Below are 18801 nucleotides of genomic sequence, written 5' to 3'. Positions count from 1 at the left end.
GGCATCGTCAAGGTCACTAGTAGTACCCCATTTTACAAATGAAAAAATGTGGCTCAGAGAAATGAAAGGACTTGTCCAAGGTCATATAGATTTCAATTCAAGCCCAGGTCTTTCTGCTCCTTGACTCTGTGTTTTAGCCATGTCTCCGGGCTGCTGGAAGAAGCGAGAGAGATGATATCTGTGAATGTGGGGTGTGGGCTCATTTTCCTTTAAGGAGACCTCAGGGAGGGCTCCCTGGAGGAGGTAGGAATGGAATTAGCACTGCAGGTCTTGATTCAACTTTAGGGGTTGCTGCCCCTGCATCCCAGGCCCCAAAGATGCTGCCATGGGGAGCCAGTTCATGGTCCATCTTCTTTCCCCCTAGTGACAACCAAAATAGACAACGTGGCTGGGATTGATTACTCTCTAGTTGCACCTCCAAAAGCCACAGCTGATACCCTGGATGGGCTGTTGAAGGTAAGATTTACACCAAGAATCATACACCCTCACACCTTTGCCTCACACCACCTCCCCCCAAGATTCCCCATCATCCTTGGAGACAGATCTTATGACTCCACCTCTTTCCTATCCATCCTCACTGCTCTCCCCAGTCCACTCTCCCCATCTTCTCCCGGTTCCAGTCCCACTGGCCTTCCAGCTATTCCTGAAATGCGCTGCGACTGCTCCCTCCCCAGGGCCTTTGCACTTGCTGCCCCTTCTAAACAGGAGGCTCTGGCCCAGATATCCACAGAAGCTCTCCCTTTCCCCCTTCAAGTCTTTTCTCAAATATCCTCTCCCTAAAGAGGCCCTCGCAGACCACTGTTGCTAAAATAGCGCCCTCCTCTTCCCCTATATCCTGCTTTATTTTTCTCAGCAGCACTTAGTACACACGGTTGCAAGCTTGTCTCCCTCAATGTGATGAAAGAAAAGGGGCTGTGATTGCTTTGTTCTTTTTTTTTTTTTTTTTTTTTTTTTTTTTTTTTTTTAGTTTTGGCTGTGTTGGGTCTTTGTCGCTGCACACGGGCTTTCTCTAGCTGCGGCGAGCGGGGGCTATTCTTCATTGCAGTGTGCAGGCTTCTCATTGCGGTGGCTTCTCTCGTTGCGGTGGCTTCTCACGGGCTCTAGGCACGTGAGCTTCAGTAGTTGTGGCGTGCGGGCTCAGTAGTTGTGGCTCGTGGGCTCTAGAGCGCAGGCTCAGTAGTTGTGGCACATGGGCTTAATTGCTCCGCGGCATGTGGGATCTTCCTGGGCCAGGGCTCGAACCTGTGTCTCCTGCATTGGCAGGCGGATTCTTAACCACTGTGCCACCAGGGAAGCCCGCTTTGTTCTTTACTGTATGTGTAGCACCTAAAACTATGCTTGGCATATAATAGGTGCTCAGTAAATATGTACTGGATGAATGGATGGATAGATGGAGTTAGTTTCATTTCATGCCACTTTCCCCCTCATTCCCCAGCCTCCAACCAAACTCACTGGCCTTGCACTCCCTCAACATATCCAGCTAGTTCCCACCTCAGGGCCTTCATCCTGTCCATTCCCTCTGCCTGGACTCCCCTCTTTCCCATGCCCTCCTCTACCCCACTGGCTTCTTCTTATCCTCCAGTGGATGTGGGCTGGGTTGTTGCTCCCCGAGCAGCCTTCTCGGACCTCCTCAGCTGGAATCAGTCCCACTCCCTGAATCCCCTCCGGATGTACCTCAGTCCCTCCACAATCGGTGATTGGCTTGTTTGTTTACTATTTACTTGTTTGTTCTAAAACACATTTGATGTCAAAAAGAAAATGTAGAAAACACAAAGGAGCAGAGAAATAAATAGGAGGGAAGGGAGGGAGGAAGGAAAGAGAGATTACCCTAATATTACAACTCAGAGATATGCACTGTTGACACACAAGTTACAGTCTTCCAACCCTCCAATCCTTGTATCTGCTGAGACACAAGAAATTACACACACACACACACACACACACACACACACACACACACGCGCATAACAGAGGCAGAAACAAATGCACATAAAAACCACATATATAGACATGGAAGTACGTACACGCACATGCATGTATACGTCATATTTTACATTCTGTTTTACAACTTTTAAAACCAGAACAGTATAATGTGAACATCTATCAATGAAACGTCCTCCCGTAGCCCTTCTACTGGCTCTTGGGTCTCTCAGTGGACAGCTTGTGGTAAGGTACGTGGACAGTGCCCACTCCTGGGGTGTCTGTGCTCTTTCCATTTTTCCCACAAGTTTAACCAGAGCTGCCTTGAATATCCTTATAGCTGGATCTCTGCCCATCTTTGACTATTTCCTAGAAGTGAAATTGCTGGACCAAGTAGTACAGTTTTTAAAAAAAATCTAAGTGATACGTTGGAATAAAAGATTAAAACAATTCCTATTTATCCCTAGCGAATGAGAATGTCCTGTTTATTCCCCCTATCCCCACTCGGGGCTCCTGCCCAGAGGTAATGGCTGTCAGCCGTGGAGGGTATTAGCCCTCCGGTCCCCTGGTCCTAAGCATTCACATACACATATGTGAATCTAGTTTTGCTGAGAATCTGTTTGCACGTAGGAATACACACTGTTCTTCACTTGCTTTTCTCGCCTAATGATATACATTAGAGCCGGTTCCTGTTTGGTACATAGGTCCACCTGTTGTTTTTATTTTTGTCTTTTATGTGTTCTTTTTTTGTCTTTTGTTTTACACCTGATATTTTTAAGAGTTGCATATGGTATTTATTCTATAATATGGGTGTCACAGTCATTAACTGTAAATAATGAAATGATCCAAAAGTACAGAGAATATTGCACATTCTCACGTACCCACAACCCAGATTTCAGACATGTTACATATTTTGTCATAGTCACCTCTGATTTTTTTGAAATGAAACATTGTAGAAATAAATAGCTGAGGCCCCCTTGGGGACCCACTACCCTCCAGGGAATCACACGGATGACATCCCTGTGTGTCATTCTTGCCTGTGTGTGTCAATAATGCTTATATAGTATGTTTTATAGGCCTTTAAATTTTACATAAATGGTATTCTAACATATGTATCCATCTACAATTTGCTTCTTTATTACTCAACATTCTTATTTTTTTAGCTAAATAAGTGATCTGTTTTTGCAATGTGTTGCCAAATTGCTCTTCAGAAACATGAACATATAATCCCCAGCAGCATGTGAATGCTTTCACCAAAAACTGGGTAGTATGAGCTTAAAATACACACACACTTAAAACAGTTTACCTCTCTCTTGAAAATTTTGCTAATTTGATAGATGAAAACAAACAAACAGAACCTCCTTGCTCTCTTAGGAGAATTTCTGTGCTTCTTTGCAAGGTTGACGCAGAGCAAACGGCGTGCTTGGGCATGTGCTTGCCGGACTCTGGCTGCCCAGGTTCAGTTCCTGACTCTGCCACTTACCCTTCTGAGTGACCTTGGGCAAGTCACTTCACCTCCCTGAGTGTCCTCTCCTGTAAAATGAGTATAATCTCACCTACCTCACAGTGTTGGTGGGAAAAGCACTTAGAAAGTAGCCCCAGGAGGAGACGCTATTTTTAGTTTCTGGCCATGGCTTTCTCCTCTGTGAATACGTGATTGGTATCCTTAGCTCATTTTTTCTTGGAATGGAGACATCGAATTGTAATTCCTGAAGGATGCCCAGGCTCACTCTGCCGCCTCCACCCCCAGGGGGAGTTTTTCAGGCTGGCCCACCGCAGGCGCCCTCCCTTTGCCCCGCCGGCGCTGACCCTTCCCACCGACCACAACCGCATGGTGTACCTGGGCATCTCCGAATATCTTTTCAACACGGCCGGCCTCGTGTATCAAGAGGCTGGAGTCCTGAATCTCACCCTCAGCGATGACATGGTAAGGCCAGGTGGGCTCAGAGTGCAGTAGACGGTCTGGATTTGAGTCTTGGTTCACAGTTGGGGAGATCAAGTCTGGACTCTAGAGTCAACCAGACCTGAGTTCAAATCCCGGCTCCCCTCTTTTCCAGCTGGGTGACCTTAGGTGGTTATTCAGCCTCTCAGAATCTCGGTTTCCTCTATTTCCTCCAAAGGGTGTAATGAGGGTTAAATGAGATATGAATGCTTGTGCAGCCCTAGCACAGGTTTATCAGCATGGAGGAGGTCCTCTGAATACTAACAGTAACAGCCAACACTGACTGAGTACTTGCCATGTGTTGGTCTGTAATCCAGCCTTATCATCATATCACCGTTATCGTCATCATCCTCATTGTATATTTGTGGCTGAGTCCTGCTCTGGGCCTCAGTTTACCCATCTGTGAAATGAGGAAATGACCATCTTCTCCAGAGTCTAGGGGCAACCTGATCCCACCCTGGTCACCACCCACACAGGGTTCCTCCTACGCTGCTCCCTGAGGAGATGCCACATCCTCCCTCTCTGCAGAGGCATCAAAGGGATGCTGGCACCCACATGTCCCCCCCTGTGGAAATAAAGAACGACCACCCGAATGAGAACTCTTCAGGGCAAGGGAGTCAACCTCTATCATTTGCGTTCGGCAGAGACTCGAAGGCAGACAGGGGGCAGGAAAGCTTTATAGTGAAAAAAAGGGAGGGCTTCAGGTAGGCTCTTATGGAGGTTGTCGGTGCGGGGAAGCTGGAGGTGGGCTAACATGCGCATGGGCCGGGCAGCCTATGGGATTGGTTTGAGGAGCATATTTGACTTTTTCAATGCAAAAAATCGGGAAGCTGGCAGTCACTGATCACGCCCTGACCATTCTGGGTCGGCATTCTATTGTCATATGTGGTCTGGCCATGGTCTGTTTGTACATTCAGCCTCTCACCCCTCATATGGAATTTGCCACCCAATCTATAACATAATCTTCCAAGATCCTTTTCTCTTCTTCTCTCACTACAGTTACCAAAGGAATCCAAGTTCCTCCTGACAACAAAATCCTTTGGAACCCTCCTACCCCAGGTGAGAAAGGATCTGCTCCCCTTTAGTCAGCCCAGTGAGGAGGCCTGGGGGAGCTAAGTAGGACAGGGCTCTGCTGAGCAGCCTGCCGAGAGCACCCCTCTCCAGATCCAGAGGCAGCCCAGCCGGAGAGTATGGAAAGAGCTTCGTGCAGCCCATCCCCAGTACAGAGAAAGGCTCCAAGCGCCCACGTGATCAGGTGTGAGGGTAGAAGCTGAGGGCTCATCCATTCAACAAATATTCATTGAGTGCCCACCACATTTCTGGGGCCCTGTGCTGGGCATCTAGCAAAACAGACCATATCCCTGCCCTCCTGGAGCTCCAGTCCAGTGGAGAGAGAAAATTATTGTTAGAAACCCAAAACGATAAAAAAGAAAATGCAGACTGTGATAAGTGAAGCCAACACTAATTGGTTGAAGTTGATGAGGTCACTTCAAACAAGGCAGCGGGGGAAGGCCTCTCAGTCTGCTTGGGCTGCCATAAGGAAATGCCACAGACCAGCTGGCTTAAACAACAGAAATTTATTTCTCACAGTTTTGGAGGCCAAGAAGTCCAAGATCAAGGTGCCAGCAGATTCAGTTTTTGGTGAGGGCTCTCTTCCTGGCTTGTAGATGGCTGCCTTCTTGCTGTGTCCTCAGATGGCCTTTCCTCTGAGCACATGGAGAAAGAGCAAGAAAGCTCTGGTGTCTCTTCTTATTAGAACAGTAATCCTGTTGGACCAGGCCCCAGTCTGATGACCTCATTTAATCTTAATTACTTCCTTAGGGCCCCATCTCCAAATACAGCCACACTGTGGGTTAGGGCTTCAGTATATGAATTTGCGGGGGATGGTGGGGGGGGCAGGGAGACACAAACTTTCAGTCCCTAATGGCCTCTTCGGTGGTGGCACTTCCAGAAATTTTTATACAGGAGGTACTGGTGTAGAGGAGGTGTGACTGGTAGGGGGCCAGGGGAATTGTCTTGAAGCTTAATTTGCATAACAATAGCATTCTTTTTACTCAGACTGGGAATTTACCTGGGGGAGGATTGGAGGCTAGCTGAGATGGGGGTGTTGCCAAATCTCTCCTCTGTTCCCCCTTGAAGCCACCACTGCTCTCTAGACTTGAAGGAAGGAAGAGAGCGAAGCTAGGGAAGAATACAGGACAAGCATTCAGGGAGAGGGAACAGAGTGCAAAGGGTTTTAGATGGGAAGAGAAGTCCCTTGTGGCTGGAGTTAAAGGGCGAGAGGTAGAAGCATGGGGCGTGAGGTGGGCAGGGTACCAAGTGCTGAATTACGCAGTCTTTACGATTTATTCCAAAAGCAATGGGAAGACATTGGTGGTGTTTATGCAGGACCAGGACAAGATTGGATTTAGAAACGTTTTAATAAAATTGCCCCTTTTGTTGGCTGTCCCTGCTGGGGGCTGCAGGTGGCTAAGATGTTCCCTGACATGAAGATGCAACTCCTCATCTGGGCCTCCTCCGCACCGAACATTGCCATGTGCCCCACCGGCCTTGACCTCACCTTTGCCCTGGATACCCAGGCCGTTGCTGTCCTCCCAGACTCCTCTTTGGCCCCCCTCTTCCTGCTTGAGATGGTAAGCTGCTCCCGGGTGAGAACAGATGGGAAGCCCTGGACAGGGCCAAGAGCATGGCCCTCAGAGTCAGAGGGACCAGTGTGAATCCTGCCCAGACTCAAACCTGGACTGTGTGTTTCCAGGGCCTGAGACTGGAGCCACTGTCCTACTGCTTCTGACTTCTACCGGCATTCATTCATTCCATTGTTCGTTCCGTCGTTGGCTTGAAATATGCGTACTATTTCCAATTCATTCGCTTGTATCTTTGGTCATTCAATTATGTATTTGTGGATTTGTTCATTCATTTATTCATTCAATTATTCATTTGACTGCTATCTTGAAATATACTGTATCTTTGCTGGTTCATACATACATTCATCTATTCCATTATTCATTTACTTATACCTTTGTTCAATTGATCATTCATTTGTACATTTGTTCATTCATTCCTTTATCATTTATTCATCCATGCATATCTTTATTCTGTCCTTTGTGAGTTTAATCCTTCACTTATTCAAGTATTTATTCCATGATTGACTTGTGCATTCATTCATTTGATCACTCTGTCACACCGCAAACATTTGGTGGTACCCACTCTGGCAACTGAAGGTGACGGCCAGATTCTCCCCACCAGGAGGTACTCAGGTCTGCGCAGTCTCAGGCTGAGGCCCATTTTCCCCACTCTGCAGGTTCAGTGGGTTCTGAGGGGGCTGCCCAAGGCCACACAGACAGTGGGCAGGAAAGCTGAGGTTGGGAGTCTTGGTTTCCTGACTCAGTAAACATTCGTTGTATGAATGAATGAATGAATGTCTGTGAGAATAGGGCTGGCCTGGACTCCAGCCCCACAGCCTGTCTCCCACAGTCCACGGGAGTGGCCTGGGAATGCTGAAATGGTCTCACAAGCAGGGGGAGAAAATGGTAATTGGTTGACAGGCCAGGACTCATCAACAAGCACAAGGTTTACAGAAGGAAGAGTCCTCTCCTCTGTGGGTCCCGCAGGTCTGACCCAACAATGAGGGTTCCTCTGCCGAGCCTTTGTGAAGCTGACCTTCCGGTCTTCGAGGCTTCTCAGAGTCCCCAGCCTCTGGGTCAGGGGCCTTCACTTCCTGGATTGTTTCTTTGCAGTACATGAACGTTTCTGTGGATATTGGTGCCAGGTCAGACCGACTTGTTGGAGAGCTCAAGTTGGACAAGTAAGTGGGCCCGTGGGCTCGCGAGGAGGGGACTGCCCATCTGTTCTTGGTGCCCGTGGGCTAGCAATGACCTTACAACGTGCCAAGCTTTCCTGTTCATCCATCACATTTAAGCCTCAAACAGCTCATGGTGGGCACAATATCCGCATTTTGCAGACAGTGAAACTGATGCTCGGAGATGAAGTGACCTGAGACCACACATTATAGGGTGACCAACCGTCTCGGTTTGTCTGCAGTGTCCCAGTTTTAGCGCTGAAAGCCCTGCAGCCCAGGTCACCCCCCACCCCATCCTAGGCCCACTCATGGCTGGGCAGTGCCAGCTGATGAATCTGCTCCAGCCCCCAGCCGCTCCATGTCCCTGGCCTTCCTCGGCCCTTGGAAAACACTCACTCCAACTTCTGCACACCCTTCCTTGGGACTTCGTCAGCCATCTCCTGCTGGGAGACTCTGGAATCCGTGCCTGGGTTGGAATCCCAGCAGAGGAGGTTGTGGTTAGGGATGTGGGCTCTGAGGTTGAGCCTGTTGCCTTGGAAGCGCAGCTCACCTTTGGCAAGCACTGAACTCTCCAAACTTCAGTCAGTTTCCCTGGCTGGTAAAATAAGCCCAATAATTGTTCTATGCCAACAGCATCATTTCGAGGGTGAAATGAGGTATTAATATGTGTTGCAGTGCTTAGAACACTTTGAGGGATACAATAAGCAAGAGGAAAAGAGAAAGACAGAGGGGCACACAGAAAAAGAAAAAAAAATCAGAAATGAGGGAGAGTCAGAAAGAGACAGAGAGACAGAGAGAGACAAGGGAAGGGAGGGAGAGACACAGAGAAAGAGAGAGTGAGAGCAAGACAGACAGACAGATGGAGAGACACATTAACAGGAGAGACAGAGAGACAAAAAAGGTGGAAAGAGGAGAGAGAGACAAGCAGATACGCAGAGATCAAGAGTGAGGGAGACGCACAGAGTCGATGCGGTAACCCCCTGCATTCCAACCTGGCGTCTACGTCTTCATCACTTTCACACTGTTTAAATTGAGTCGACCCACATTCCTCCCCAGTTCTGCCTTCTCTCTGGCACAGAGCTGTCCTTCTTAACCTTGAGTTAGGCTCCTGAGGTTTACGTGCTGCTTATTTCTCCTGGCATCATTTTGACAAGTGTTACTGCTTTAGAAACATGTGGATTTAATTTTCCTGGAAACACCCATGGGCCTCTCAAGTAGAGGAGCCGGGGAAAATAGAGCTGGGTGATGGCTGAACACAGACTTTCTAAAATATGCAGGGATGGGGGTGGTGAGAGTCCATAGGCAAGAGTTTTCAAACTTTGTAGGGTACTAGAGACAACAAAAGCTTTGACATCAGGGAGACCTGTTTGAAATTCTACTTGGCTGAATGTTAGCTGTGTGACCTTGGGCAGATTGCTTGACTTCTCTGAGCGTCAAGGACCTCATCTGTAAAATGGGAGTGTGATGGCCCTTGGCTCTTGGGTATTACAGGAATTCAATCGGATAAAGCAACAAACATAGCGAATGACAGGGGTTCAATAAATAGCCATTTATTTACCTATTTCCTAGATCATTGTTAAGATGCCATAAAGTCTGTAAATATGGGATTGTTTATTGGCTCAAATAATTGAAAAGTCCAAGGGTTTCAGACAAGGGTGGATCCAAGTGCTCAAATGATATCCTTACAACTCTGACTCTCTTGATCTCTTGGCTTTACTATCCCTTATGCTGGCTTCATTTCCCAGCAAGCTGTCACCAAGTGTTGGCAAAAATTGTTACCAGCATCTCCCTAATTTTGCTGGAGAAAAGAGAATACCTCACTTCCAATATTTCCAGCAGAAGTCCTGGGACCAACTCTCATTGGACCAGCATGGGCTAGAGGTCAATCCTTAAAGCAATCACCTTGGCAGGGGAGATAGACTCTGCCCTTTGGCCAACCCACCCCAGAACCCAGCATTAATAATGTAGGGAATGGGTGACCGTCCAAAAGGAGAAATCAGGGGGCTGTCACCATAGAAAGGGGGAATGGATACAGGATGGGAAAACCAGACAGCATGCACCAGAGTGGGCCCCTTCTCCCCAGCAGCTGAACTCTAATATGAGTCAGGCTAATGGTGGTCTCCACTTCCCCCTCCCCTTCTCACAGGCTGCTCCTGGAACTGAAGCACTCGAACATCGGCCCCTTCCCGGTGAGTCTGAGGCCATTGGTGGCTCCTTCCTTCCTCTGATCTTGAGATAACTGTCCTGAGGGCACCTGGGCTCATAACATCATTTCAACAGACCACTGGTTCATTTGCATATAATTTGCCTGTGAAGTAATGATGCAGGGAGCTTTGTGGGCACAGAGACCCGAGCTGGAATTGCTGCTCCAAGCTTACTAACTGTGGGCCTTGGGCAAGTCCCTTCCCCTCTGTGAACTTCATATCTTCCCCACAAATCAGGGGTAATCCTTTCCACCTGAGTTAGTGTGGTGAGTTTTAAATGGGATTAAATGTGCACAGTCAGGTACAGAAAATCTGCTCAACAGATGTTTGTTGAATAAACGAGTTAATTGCTTTATTGAGTACCTACTATGTGGCAGGCACTGTTCCCCAGGTGTGGGAATGTGTTGATGAATTAGACATGAAAGCGACTTCTTCCAGAGCCTACATTGTAGTAGAGAAACAGACAATAAGAAATGAAGATCATTTCAGTCAAGATCAGTGCTAGGAAAAACTAAGTGGAGGTGGGGTAGAAAGTGATGCGGGAGGTTAAGGGCTAGAGCATGTGATCAGGGAGAGCTTCTCTGGGGAGGTGATATTTGGGTTGAAGGAGCCTGCAAGGTGAAGATCTGTTGCAGGCAGAGGGAATAGCAGGAGAAAAGGCCCTGTGGTGAAACAAGCTTGGCATGTTTGGGGAATGCAGAGATGCAGTGTGGCTGGAAAAAGCAAGTAGGGGCTGCAGAGAGGCAGGCAGGGGCTGGCTCGCCTGAACCTTCTGGACTAGAATAGGTTGTGTCCAAAGGGCAGCGGGAAGCTGGTGAACGTTTCATGCATGGAGTGACATGATCTGATGTATACTTTATAAAAGATGCCTCTGGCTGGGATGGCGGGGAATGGATTACGGGGGACGAGAGTCAGACCACGTGGATCGTTGGGGAGGCAGGTGCATTTGCCCATGTGAGAGATGATGGAGGCTGGGAGACACACTTTGCAAGTAGAATTAGAACTTGGTGAGAGATTTGATGTGTGTGGTGGGGGGGGAAAGGCAATGAAGAATGACTCCTAGATGTTTGGCTTGAGCAGCTGGGTGAATGAATGGCAGAGTCACTTAGAGATTGAGTAGGGCAGGTGGGAGGGAGACGACAGGTGTCTTGCCAGCCCAAGTAGATGATTCCACTACCCGGAATCACAGACTGTCGTCAAATAGACTCACCCCCGCTGCTCCCCCATCACCACCCTCTGGCACTGGTGGGGAGTTGCCCCTGTAGATAGCAGTGAGCATCACTCTCGTGACTTCCATTAGAAGCCACAGTGTGCTAATTGTGTCCACAGCATTTTACTGCACATGGCCCGAATCTTCCAGAGAGCCTCTTGCTAAACCTCTGGAGAACGTTTCCTTAGATCTCTGAAATGCCCGCCAAGATTTCTACTGAGTGGGTGCCATATAAGCCACCCAGCCCTGAAGTCAGTCCCAACATCCCCTCCAAATCCAATGGAAATCCAGCCAGCCATTTCCATCTCATAAGATTACAACAAACAGAAGGGCCCAAAGCAACCTCATTGTATTTTCACGGATTTACTGGTGCCAAGGCTCTCATGGTGGCACCTGGACTCAGTCGGTAACTAACTTCTGCTTCCGCAGAAAATAAAAATTTAAAGTTCCCGGATTCATGAGGAGAAGGGCACCACATTTGATGAGCCCAGGGAACTACAGTCTGGGGAAGGAAACTCAATTGTTCTAGAAAAAAAAATGTACATATTTACAAGTTGTAAATGTCACCACTACAGGCAATCATCTTGAGGGTGTTACATTATTTTTGATTTTTTTTTAATTATAGCAAAAGCAAAACATATACATTATAGAAGAGTCAGAACCTACAGATTTGCAAAACAAGCAAAAAATAAAAACCATTCCTGTTTTCACCACTTAAGTAATAATTTGGAGTACATCCTTCCTGACTTTTTTTTCTATACATATTTAATAACAGAATGGAATTACATGGTTTCTGTAGCCTACTTTTTCTTTTTTAAAAAATTTTTATTGGAGTATAGTCGATTTACAATGCTGTATTCGTTTCTGCTGTACAGCAAAGTGAATCAGTTATACATTAGCCTGCTTTTTCTTACTCAAAAATATATCACGAAAAATTTGTGCTGATAATTATATTTCTACAATATCATTTTTAATAGGTGCACAGTATCTCTTAGTATCAAAGTGCCACCATGTTCCCCAGATGATTCCCCAATTGTTGGACATGTAGGTTGCTGTTAATTTATTGTTTTGGTTCTATCTATCGCACTACTCCATTTCCTTAGGATAAATGCCTTAGAGGCATGTTTGCTGGCCCACCACGCACGCACATTTTTAAGGCTTTGGATGAACATTGCCGAGTAGCCCTCCAAAAGTTTGAACTAGTTTGCTGTCTAGCCCACAGTGTCTGAGCGGGTGCATTTTCTTATGCAAGGCTTTTCACATTTAAATACTCTGTGACACCTTCCTTACCTCAGCCTTGCCCCCTACAGTCTAGAATATGATTTGTATCTGGAACCTTTAAAGCAAAAGGGGTCACTTTGGTGACCTTGATCGGGCTGCAGAGTTTTCGCGTCACCCCTGTGTCCATCTCTCAGCGGTTTTCCCAGCTGTGAGGTTGCCCTGGGTGGGAGGGAGGGTGACGAGGACAGCTGATGCTACAGTGCCCTGATGTGTGTCCCATCGTCCTCGTGACCCCCAGGTTGAATTGCTGCAGACTATCATGAACTACGTTGTGCCCACTGTCGTGATTCCCAAGATTAACAGTAAGGAGTTTTGGAGAAAGGATTGATTTTCAGTCCTGGGGAAGAGGCGGGGTGGGGGTGGGTTCGGTCCTGAAACCACCGAATACCCAGCCCCAGCTGTGGTAGCTGGAGGTGGTGCCCTCAGATGAACCTCAAATGGCATCTGACCCAGAAAAGGGACGGGAAAAACGGTTGAGCTCCTTCTATGTGCCCATCCAGACTTTGAGACAGCCCCTAGAGACAGGGGATAGCACCGGCGTCAGTTTTCATAGGAGGAAATGGGAGATCAGAGAAGTTAAGTGATTGTTCCAGGTCACAGAGAAGGTGAGAGATGGAACTGGGATTTGATCCCAGACCTGAAGCCAGAGCCCTAGGTCTTCTTCCAACTCAGAGAAGGACCAAGAAAGAAGGGCGAAGCTGGGCCAACGCTTCCACTCAGTTCACTCACTGGTGAAACCCCTGACCTTTGCAGAGCCAGGGGCAAGGGCACAAATAGAGGCCCCCATGTTGTGTAACTAGAACACTTAGAAATTGTAAATGAAGGCAACAAACTATTACATATAGTCTCTGGCTTCTCCTCCTACCTTGACAAATGCAGCTTCATAATGACCTGAGGGACCAGGTTGGAGCTTAGAATTCTCCAGAGTTTCACAGCGGAATGTGGCGGGATGGGGGAGCTGGACCACAGCCCGCTTCCAGTTTCACCCTAAACCCGGAGGGGCTTCCTGTGCGTATCCATCACATGTCCCCGGGTGGCCTCCACAGCCCAGCGAGCAGCCGCCCCGGCTGTCACTCGGGCTGGGTGTGCACCAGCAGTGCCGGCGCCCTCAGGAGGGTGGTCTTGGGGCTGAGGGGGCGGGAATTCACCAATCCTGAGTGGGAGATTCCAGGCAGCCTCTTCACAGGTTTCTTCCCAGAGGCGGGCCAGGGGAGCTGCCGGCCGGCCGGGCTGTCTGTCTCGGATCCCTGCCCCGCCCTCCCTCTCCCTCCCTCTTCCCTACAGAGGAAGTACCTTCACCTTAACCTCTACCTTAACCTCCAATGCAGAGAAGCTGCAGAAAGGCTTCCCTCTCCCGCTGCCCGCCTCCATCCAGCTCCGCAACCTGGTGCTTCAGCCTCACCAGGTGAGTCCCCAAGCTCTCCTTCGCCAGATCTCCCACCACAGTAGCCACCTTCCTCCATGTCAGCTCTGGATCCAGCGCTTTCTACCCTTACGATAATCCCAGAGGGTGGGCGCTGTTACTAAACAGAGAACAGAGGCTAAGACTCTGAAAAGCCACACGGCCATTACATGAAGTCCAAAGTCAAAGCCAGGTCCCTGCTTTTAACCATGGGCTGCTTTTAACCACTCCCACCCTCCCCTTGGTAAAAATGGAACTCACGTGGTGGCCCCAAAGCCTCTTTTATAAGGTGGATGCACTTAAATACTTGACAAGTAAGTGTCACATGCCTTCCTTTGCATCCAGCATCCTTCTAGGCCCTGGGGTATAAAGCGCAGGGTCTGGCAGATTACGATACCGGAATGGACGGCCTCCTTTTCCCTTTCCCTCAGCCTGACCCCCTGACAGCCTCTGACACTGTTTTCCCCATCCATGGAATGCTTTCTTCTCTTAGCTTTGAAGATTCCCTCTTCTGGTTTTCCAGCCACCTCTCACTGGGCTGTTTGGTCTCCTTTGCTGGGTCCTTCTTCCCCTACCAGTGGGAGTTCTCCAGGGTTCCTGCCTTGGCCTCCGCCCTTCCCCCACTATTGCTGTCCCTGGTCACTTTCATCAACTCAGGCTCAACAGCCACCTTTGTGCCGCCCAGTGACCCGGCCGCGCTTCCAGTCTCCTCTACGTGCCCGAAGTGTACATACACTGGTTTCCTCGGTGCCTCCATCCTTAAACCCACTGTGTCCCAACAAAGCTGATAACTCTGCAAGGAAACCATCACCCACTCTTACATTCCTTACCGCTGTCCATGGCTTCCCGATGACCTGGTGGCCCTCCTGGGAAACCTCTGCCCAGCTTCCTCCCTCTCCCTCACCCCCAACATCCAGCCCATCAATCCCTGATTCTTTAAACTTAATGGGAGAACTACCAGGGCTAAGAGACAGTAGAGAAATAGCTGAGCAAGCAGAGGAAACACATTCCACACGTTCCCTACATTTTACCAAGTTCATCCTTAAAATAAAAAAAAAATGACCCCATAGGCACAATTTAATTCCTTCACTTCTGAAAATCCTGAGTGAAGGGCAGGAAGGAGCAAAAGAGAAGTGGTTTTGCAACTGTGATTGCAAGGAGGGCTCCCTGGAGCTGCCAAGAGGCAGGGATGACAAGTGAAGGCCTTCGCAGCAGCCCGGGCGTCTCCATGTCTGAGAAGAAAACAGCTGGCAGAGAAGCTGCTGACAGATTCACAGGCCTTGGCAGCCACTGATGTGCAGACCCCAGGGGTGGGATGCCAGGTGCCCCCCGCCCCACTCACTCCTGCCTTTCTGTCAGCAGACAGGCCTGCACCACTCTCTCCTTCCCTACAGACAGGTTCCCAGAGTTTCCTTCTAAAAACCCAGCATCCCCATATTCACAGATGAGGGGTACTCTTCCGGCTGATGACAGCCTTCTCATCTCTCCCCCAGGATTTCCTCCTGTTCGGTGCAGATGTCCACTACAGCTGAAGTCCCCATGGGTGCTGGGGGCTGTCAATCACATCAGGAGGTGAGGGGCTGTCAGCACCCTAACCCTGACAGGCCCCATGGGGCATGGGCTGCCTCCCTCCAGGTTTCCCTCTCTAGCTCTTGACTCGGAGACTCTTGCAAACGTCTCTGAACTCAGATTCAGAAATGATCTAAACATGGGAACCTTGTTCCTTGGAAAAGTGTGTGGTGTGTATTTTAGGGATTATGAATTTCTTTCAAGGGCTAAGGCTGCATGGACATTTCCTCCAGGAATTGCATTTCAATTGTAATCACGATATTTCTCTTTGTGCTTCACACAATATTAAAAAAGCAAAATAACAAAAACCAAAACGCTGTTGTTTTCTGTGGAATTCTGTGTGATGGTATCGTTTCTTCTTGTTTTATGTCCATTCATTCATTCATTCATTGGCTGTACGCAGTATAGCCAAGATACAATCACCTCTTTAGTTCTCTAATTAATTTCTTGAGCCCCCCACATGCCTTCCTTAGCAGAAACTCCCATTGTCCCTTTTTGAGGGCATGCCTCATTCAACAATCCCCAAGAATAATTGGGGTTTACTTAGTCCAAAGGGTCTTGCTTCCTAATGTCAGGCAGAGGTCTGTAGAGTGGCTCTGTCCATTGGGCTGTTGTTCCCGCTACTGCCACATGGCGTCGCTGTTGAACAGTGATTCCGCACCGCCCATTGTCTTCCTGTGCAGTCATCTACCGCGGCTGTTGCTCCTGTCACCACCACGCGGGGTCGCTGTTGAGCACTTATCCTGCACAGCCCGTTTTCTCTGCCCCACACTTGGGCTCCACCTTGATGGCTCTCTTAGTCCATGCTTTCTTGCCCAGCCATTGGGCCCAAAGCAGAACACTGAGCCAGGGGACAGAGCCCTTTGGAGTTTTTAGTCAGTCACATTCTCAGCTGCAGTTAACACTTCCCCATGACTCTCCAGGCTGGTATGGAAGCCCAATCACCAGCCCAGACTGTTGTTGGACTCTTGGTGAGTTTCCCTGGGGACTTTGGGCCATTTCCTATCATGGAACATCAGGTGTGGCTATCTCAGGCCACTAGATGGGTCCTAATAGCACTGTACTTGAAACTGGTGGAACATTCCTGGAAAGCCAACTTAGATGTTGACATTTGGTCTGAGACCAGAAGAATGAAGAGTTTGAAGCAGGCAGTGGTGTACGGATGACATGACCAGATTTCGTTTTAAAAATGTTTTTTTGTGGGCCTCCCTGGTGGCGCAGTGGTTGAGAGTCCGCCTGCCGATGCAGGGGATACGGGTTCGTGCCCCGGTCCGGGAGGATCCCACATGCCGCGGAGCGGCTGGGCCCGTGAGCCATGGGCGCTGAGCTTGCGCATCCGGCAACGGGAGAGGCCACGACAGTGAGAGGCCCACATATCGCAAAAAAAAAAAAAAAAAAAAAAATGTTTTTTTGTGTGTGTGACTTCTGAAAGCATTAGAAGGGCAAGAGTGGAAGAGGGTGGACACAAATTAGGAGTCTGTCGTCCTTCAGACTTCATCCAGGCTGGTGCTAGTAAAAATGGAGAGAAACACTGCAGTGAGAAAAAGCAGGTGAAAGACATTTTTTTAATTTTAAAAGAAAAATGTACATGCTTCTGCTAACATCATTGATTCTCTGTTAAATGGAGGTAGAGACTCTGGGGCCACACAGGGGAAGGGAGGGACATTGATCAAGCACAGCACACTGATGATTTCATTTAATCCTCACAGCACTTTCCATCCCCCAGGGTGAGATTTGTTCAGTCCTTGTAGATTGAGTCACTCCCTGGATTACACATCTGGTAAGTGGCTGAGCTGGGATTCCTGCCTTTTATGTCATCAGAGCCCATGCTCTTTCCCCTCCTCCCAGATGTCCAAATCTTGCCTGTTTGGGGCTTGGCATATTGAAGGCAGGACTACTGGTTTCAGTTGCCTAGGCGGTGCACTGTAAAAAGGGACCAGGCTGGAGCTTCCCTGGTGGCGCAGTGGTTGGGAGTCCGCCTGCCGATGCAGGGGACACGGGTTCGTGCCCCGGTCCGGGAAGATCCCACGTGCCGCGGAGCGGCTGCGCCCGTGAGCTATGGCCGCTGAGCCCGCACGTCCGGGGCCTGTGCTCCGCAACGGGAGAGGCCACGACAGTGAGAGGCCCGCGTACCCCAAAAAAAAAAAAAAAAAAAAAAAAAAGGCACCTGGCTGAGGGAACAAAATCCTTTCTCTAATTTGTCCTCCAAGAGGGTGCACTTTTTCTGTTGCCCAAAGACTAATGGAGGCACTGAATAGGAGCAGAGAAAAGCAGCTTGTTAGGCTGAAAGAGGGTGAATGGAGAACAGCATGGGATGAGTCTGGAAGGCCTTGAAGACTGTTAAGGACTCTGGATTTTGTTCCAAAAAATAAGGGAAGCCATTGGAGAGTTTTGAGAAGTAGAAGGACACAATCTAATTCTCATTTTTTAAAGACCCCTCTGGCTGGGGTGGGAGCATAAAAGATAAGTAAGGGGACATAACCCTGCCTTTTCCCACCCTCACTTCATCTCCCATCATTCTCTTTGGAGATGGTCGGCCCCTTCCCATGCCTACCCTCTACTTTCCAAAACATTCAGGCAGCCCATGTCCCACTTTCTATAGAGAAAGTACAATTATTTCTTGGATCTAAAGACCTGTGAGTGGGACTCCCCTGGTGGCTCAGTGGTTAAGAATCCACCTGCCAATATAGGGGACACGGGTTCGAGCCCAAGTCCGGGAAGATCCCACATGCCGCGGAGCGGCTGGGCCCGTGCGCCACAACTACTGCAGCCCGCGTGCCTCGAGCCTGTGCTCCACAACAAAGAGAAGCCACCGCAATGAAAAGCCCACGCACCACAACAAAGAGTAGCCCCCACTCGCCGCAACTAGAGAAAGCCCATGGACAGCAACGAAAAAAAAAAAGACTGGTGAGTGGAACACAGTGTGCCCTGGCTGAGAAATAGGCAGTTGTTTGGAGGTCTGATGTGAGGGGCATCCCCCCAACACACTCCAAATTGTCTGCCAAGCTGCCTACAGAACCACTGTTGGAGCGGCTTCTCCCTGCAGGCTAAGCACTGCTCACTCCAAATGATGGCTAATGGGTACAGGGTTTCTTTCGGGGGGTGGGGTGCAGAAAATCTTCTAAAATTAGATTACGGTGAGAGTTGCACAACCCTGTGAATATATATGGCTGGCCAAGAAGTTCGTTCGGCTCTTTCCGTTAAAAACCCGAGCGAATTTTTTGGCCAACCCTATAGTAAAAGCCACTGGACTGTACACCTGAAGTGGGTGGATGTTACGGTATGTGTTTAAAAAAAAAGAATTGTCCACTGTGCACTGCCTAAAAGCCCATCATCAGAGCAGCTTCACTTCTGGTTAAGCATTTGCCCACCTGGGGCTCCTTTTGGCAGTGCTGACTTTAATATGAAGGAGGGGTACCCTACAGGGGCAGAGAAGAATAGGTGTCAACCCAGTCCCTCTTGGGCTGCACAACT

General features: G+C 48.9%; 1 protein-coding gene across 1 annotated transcript in view; it reads left to right on the top strand.

The window, feature by feature from the left end:
* BPI (bactericidal permeability increasing protein) overlaps window positions 1-15608 on the top strand; it is a 29627-nt gene extending 14019 nt beyond the window's left edge. The window contains exons 7-15 of the mRNA XM_007447712.1: window positions 365-456; window positions 3671-3847; window positions 4862-4921; window positions 6328-6495; window positions 7600-7667; window positions 9808-9850; window positions 12595-12658; window positions 13685-13761; window positions 15252-15608. Coding sequence (XP_007447774.1) covers window positions 365-456; window positions 3671-3847; window positions 4862-4921; window positions 6328-6495; window positions 7600-7667; window positions 9808-9850; window positions 12595-12658; window positions 13685-13761; window positions 15252-15290 — 788 coding nt within the window. The 3' untranslated portion in view covers window positions 15291-15608. The remainder of the gene's footprint in view (window positions 1-364; window positions 457-3670; window positions 3848-4861; window positions 4922-6327; window positions 6496-7599; window positions 7668-9807; window positions 9851-12594; window positions 12659-13684; window positions 13762-15251) is intronic.
* Window positions 15609-18801: the final 3193 nt, after the last annotated feature.

Source organism: Lipotes vexillifer, unplaced genomic scaffold, assembly GCF_000442215.2.
Source record: "Lipotes vexillifer unplaced genomic scaffold, Lipotes_vexillifer_v1.1 scaffold397, whole genome shotgun sequence".
In the NCBI taxonomy this organism is placed as follows: domain Eukaryota; kingdom Metazoa; phylum Chordata; class Mammalia; order Artiodactyla; family Lipotidae; genus Lipotes; species Lipotes vexillifer.
Note: the sequence above shows the minus strand (reverse complement) of the source record. Positions and strands in the feature narration are given on the sequence as shown.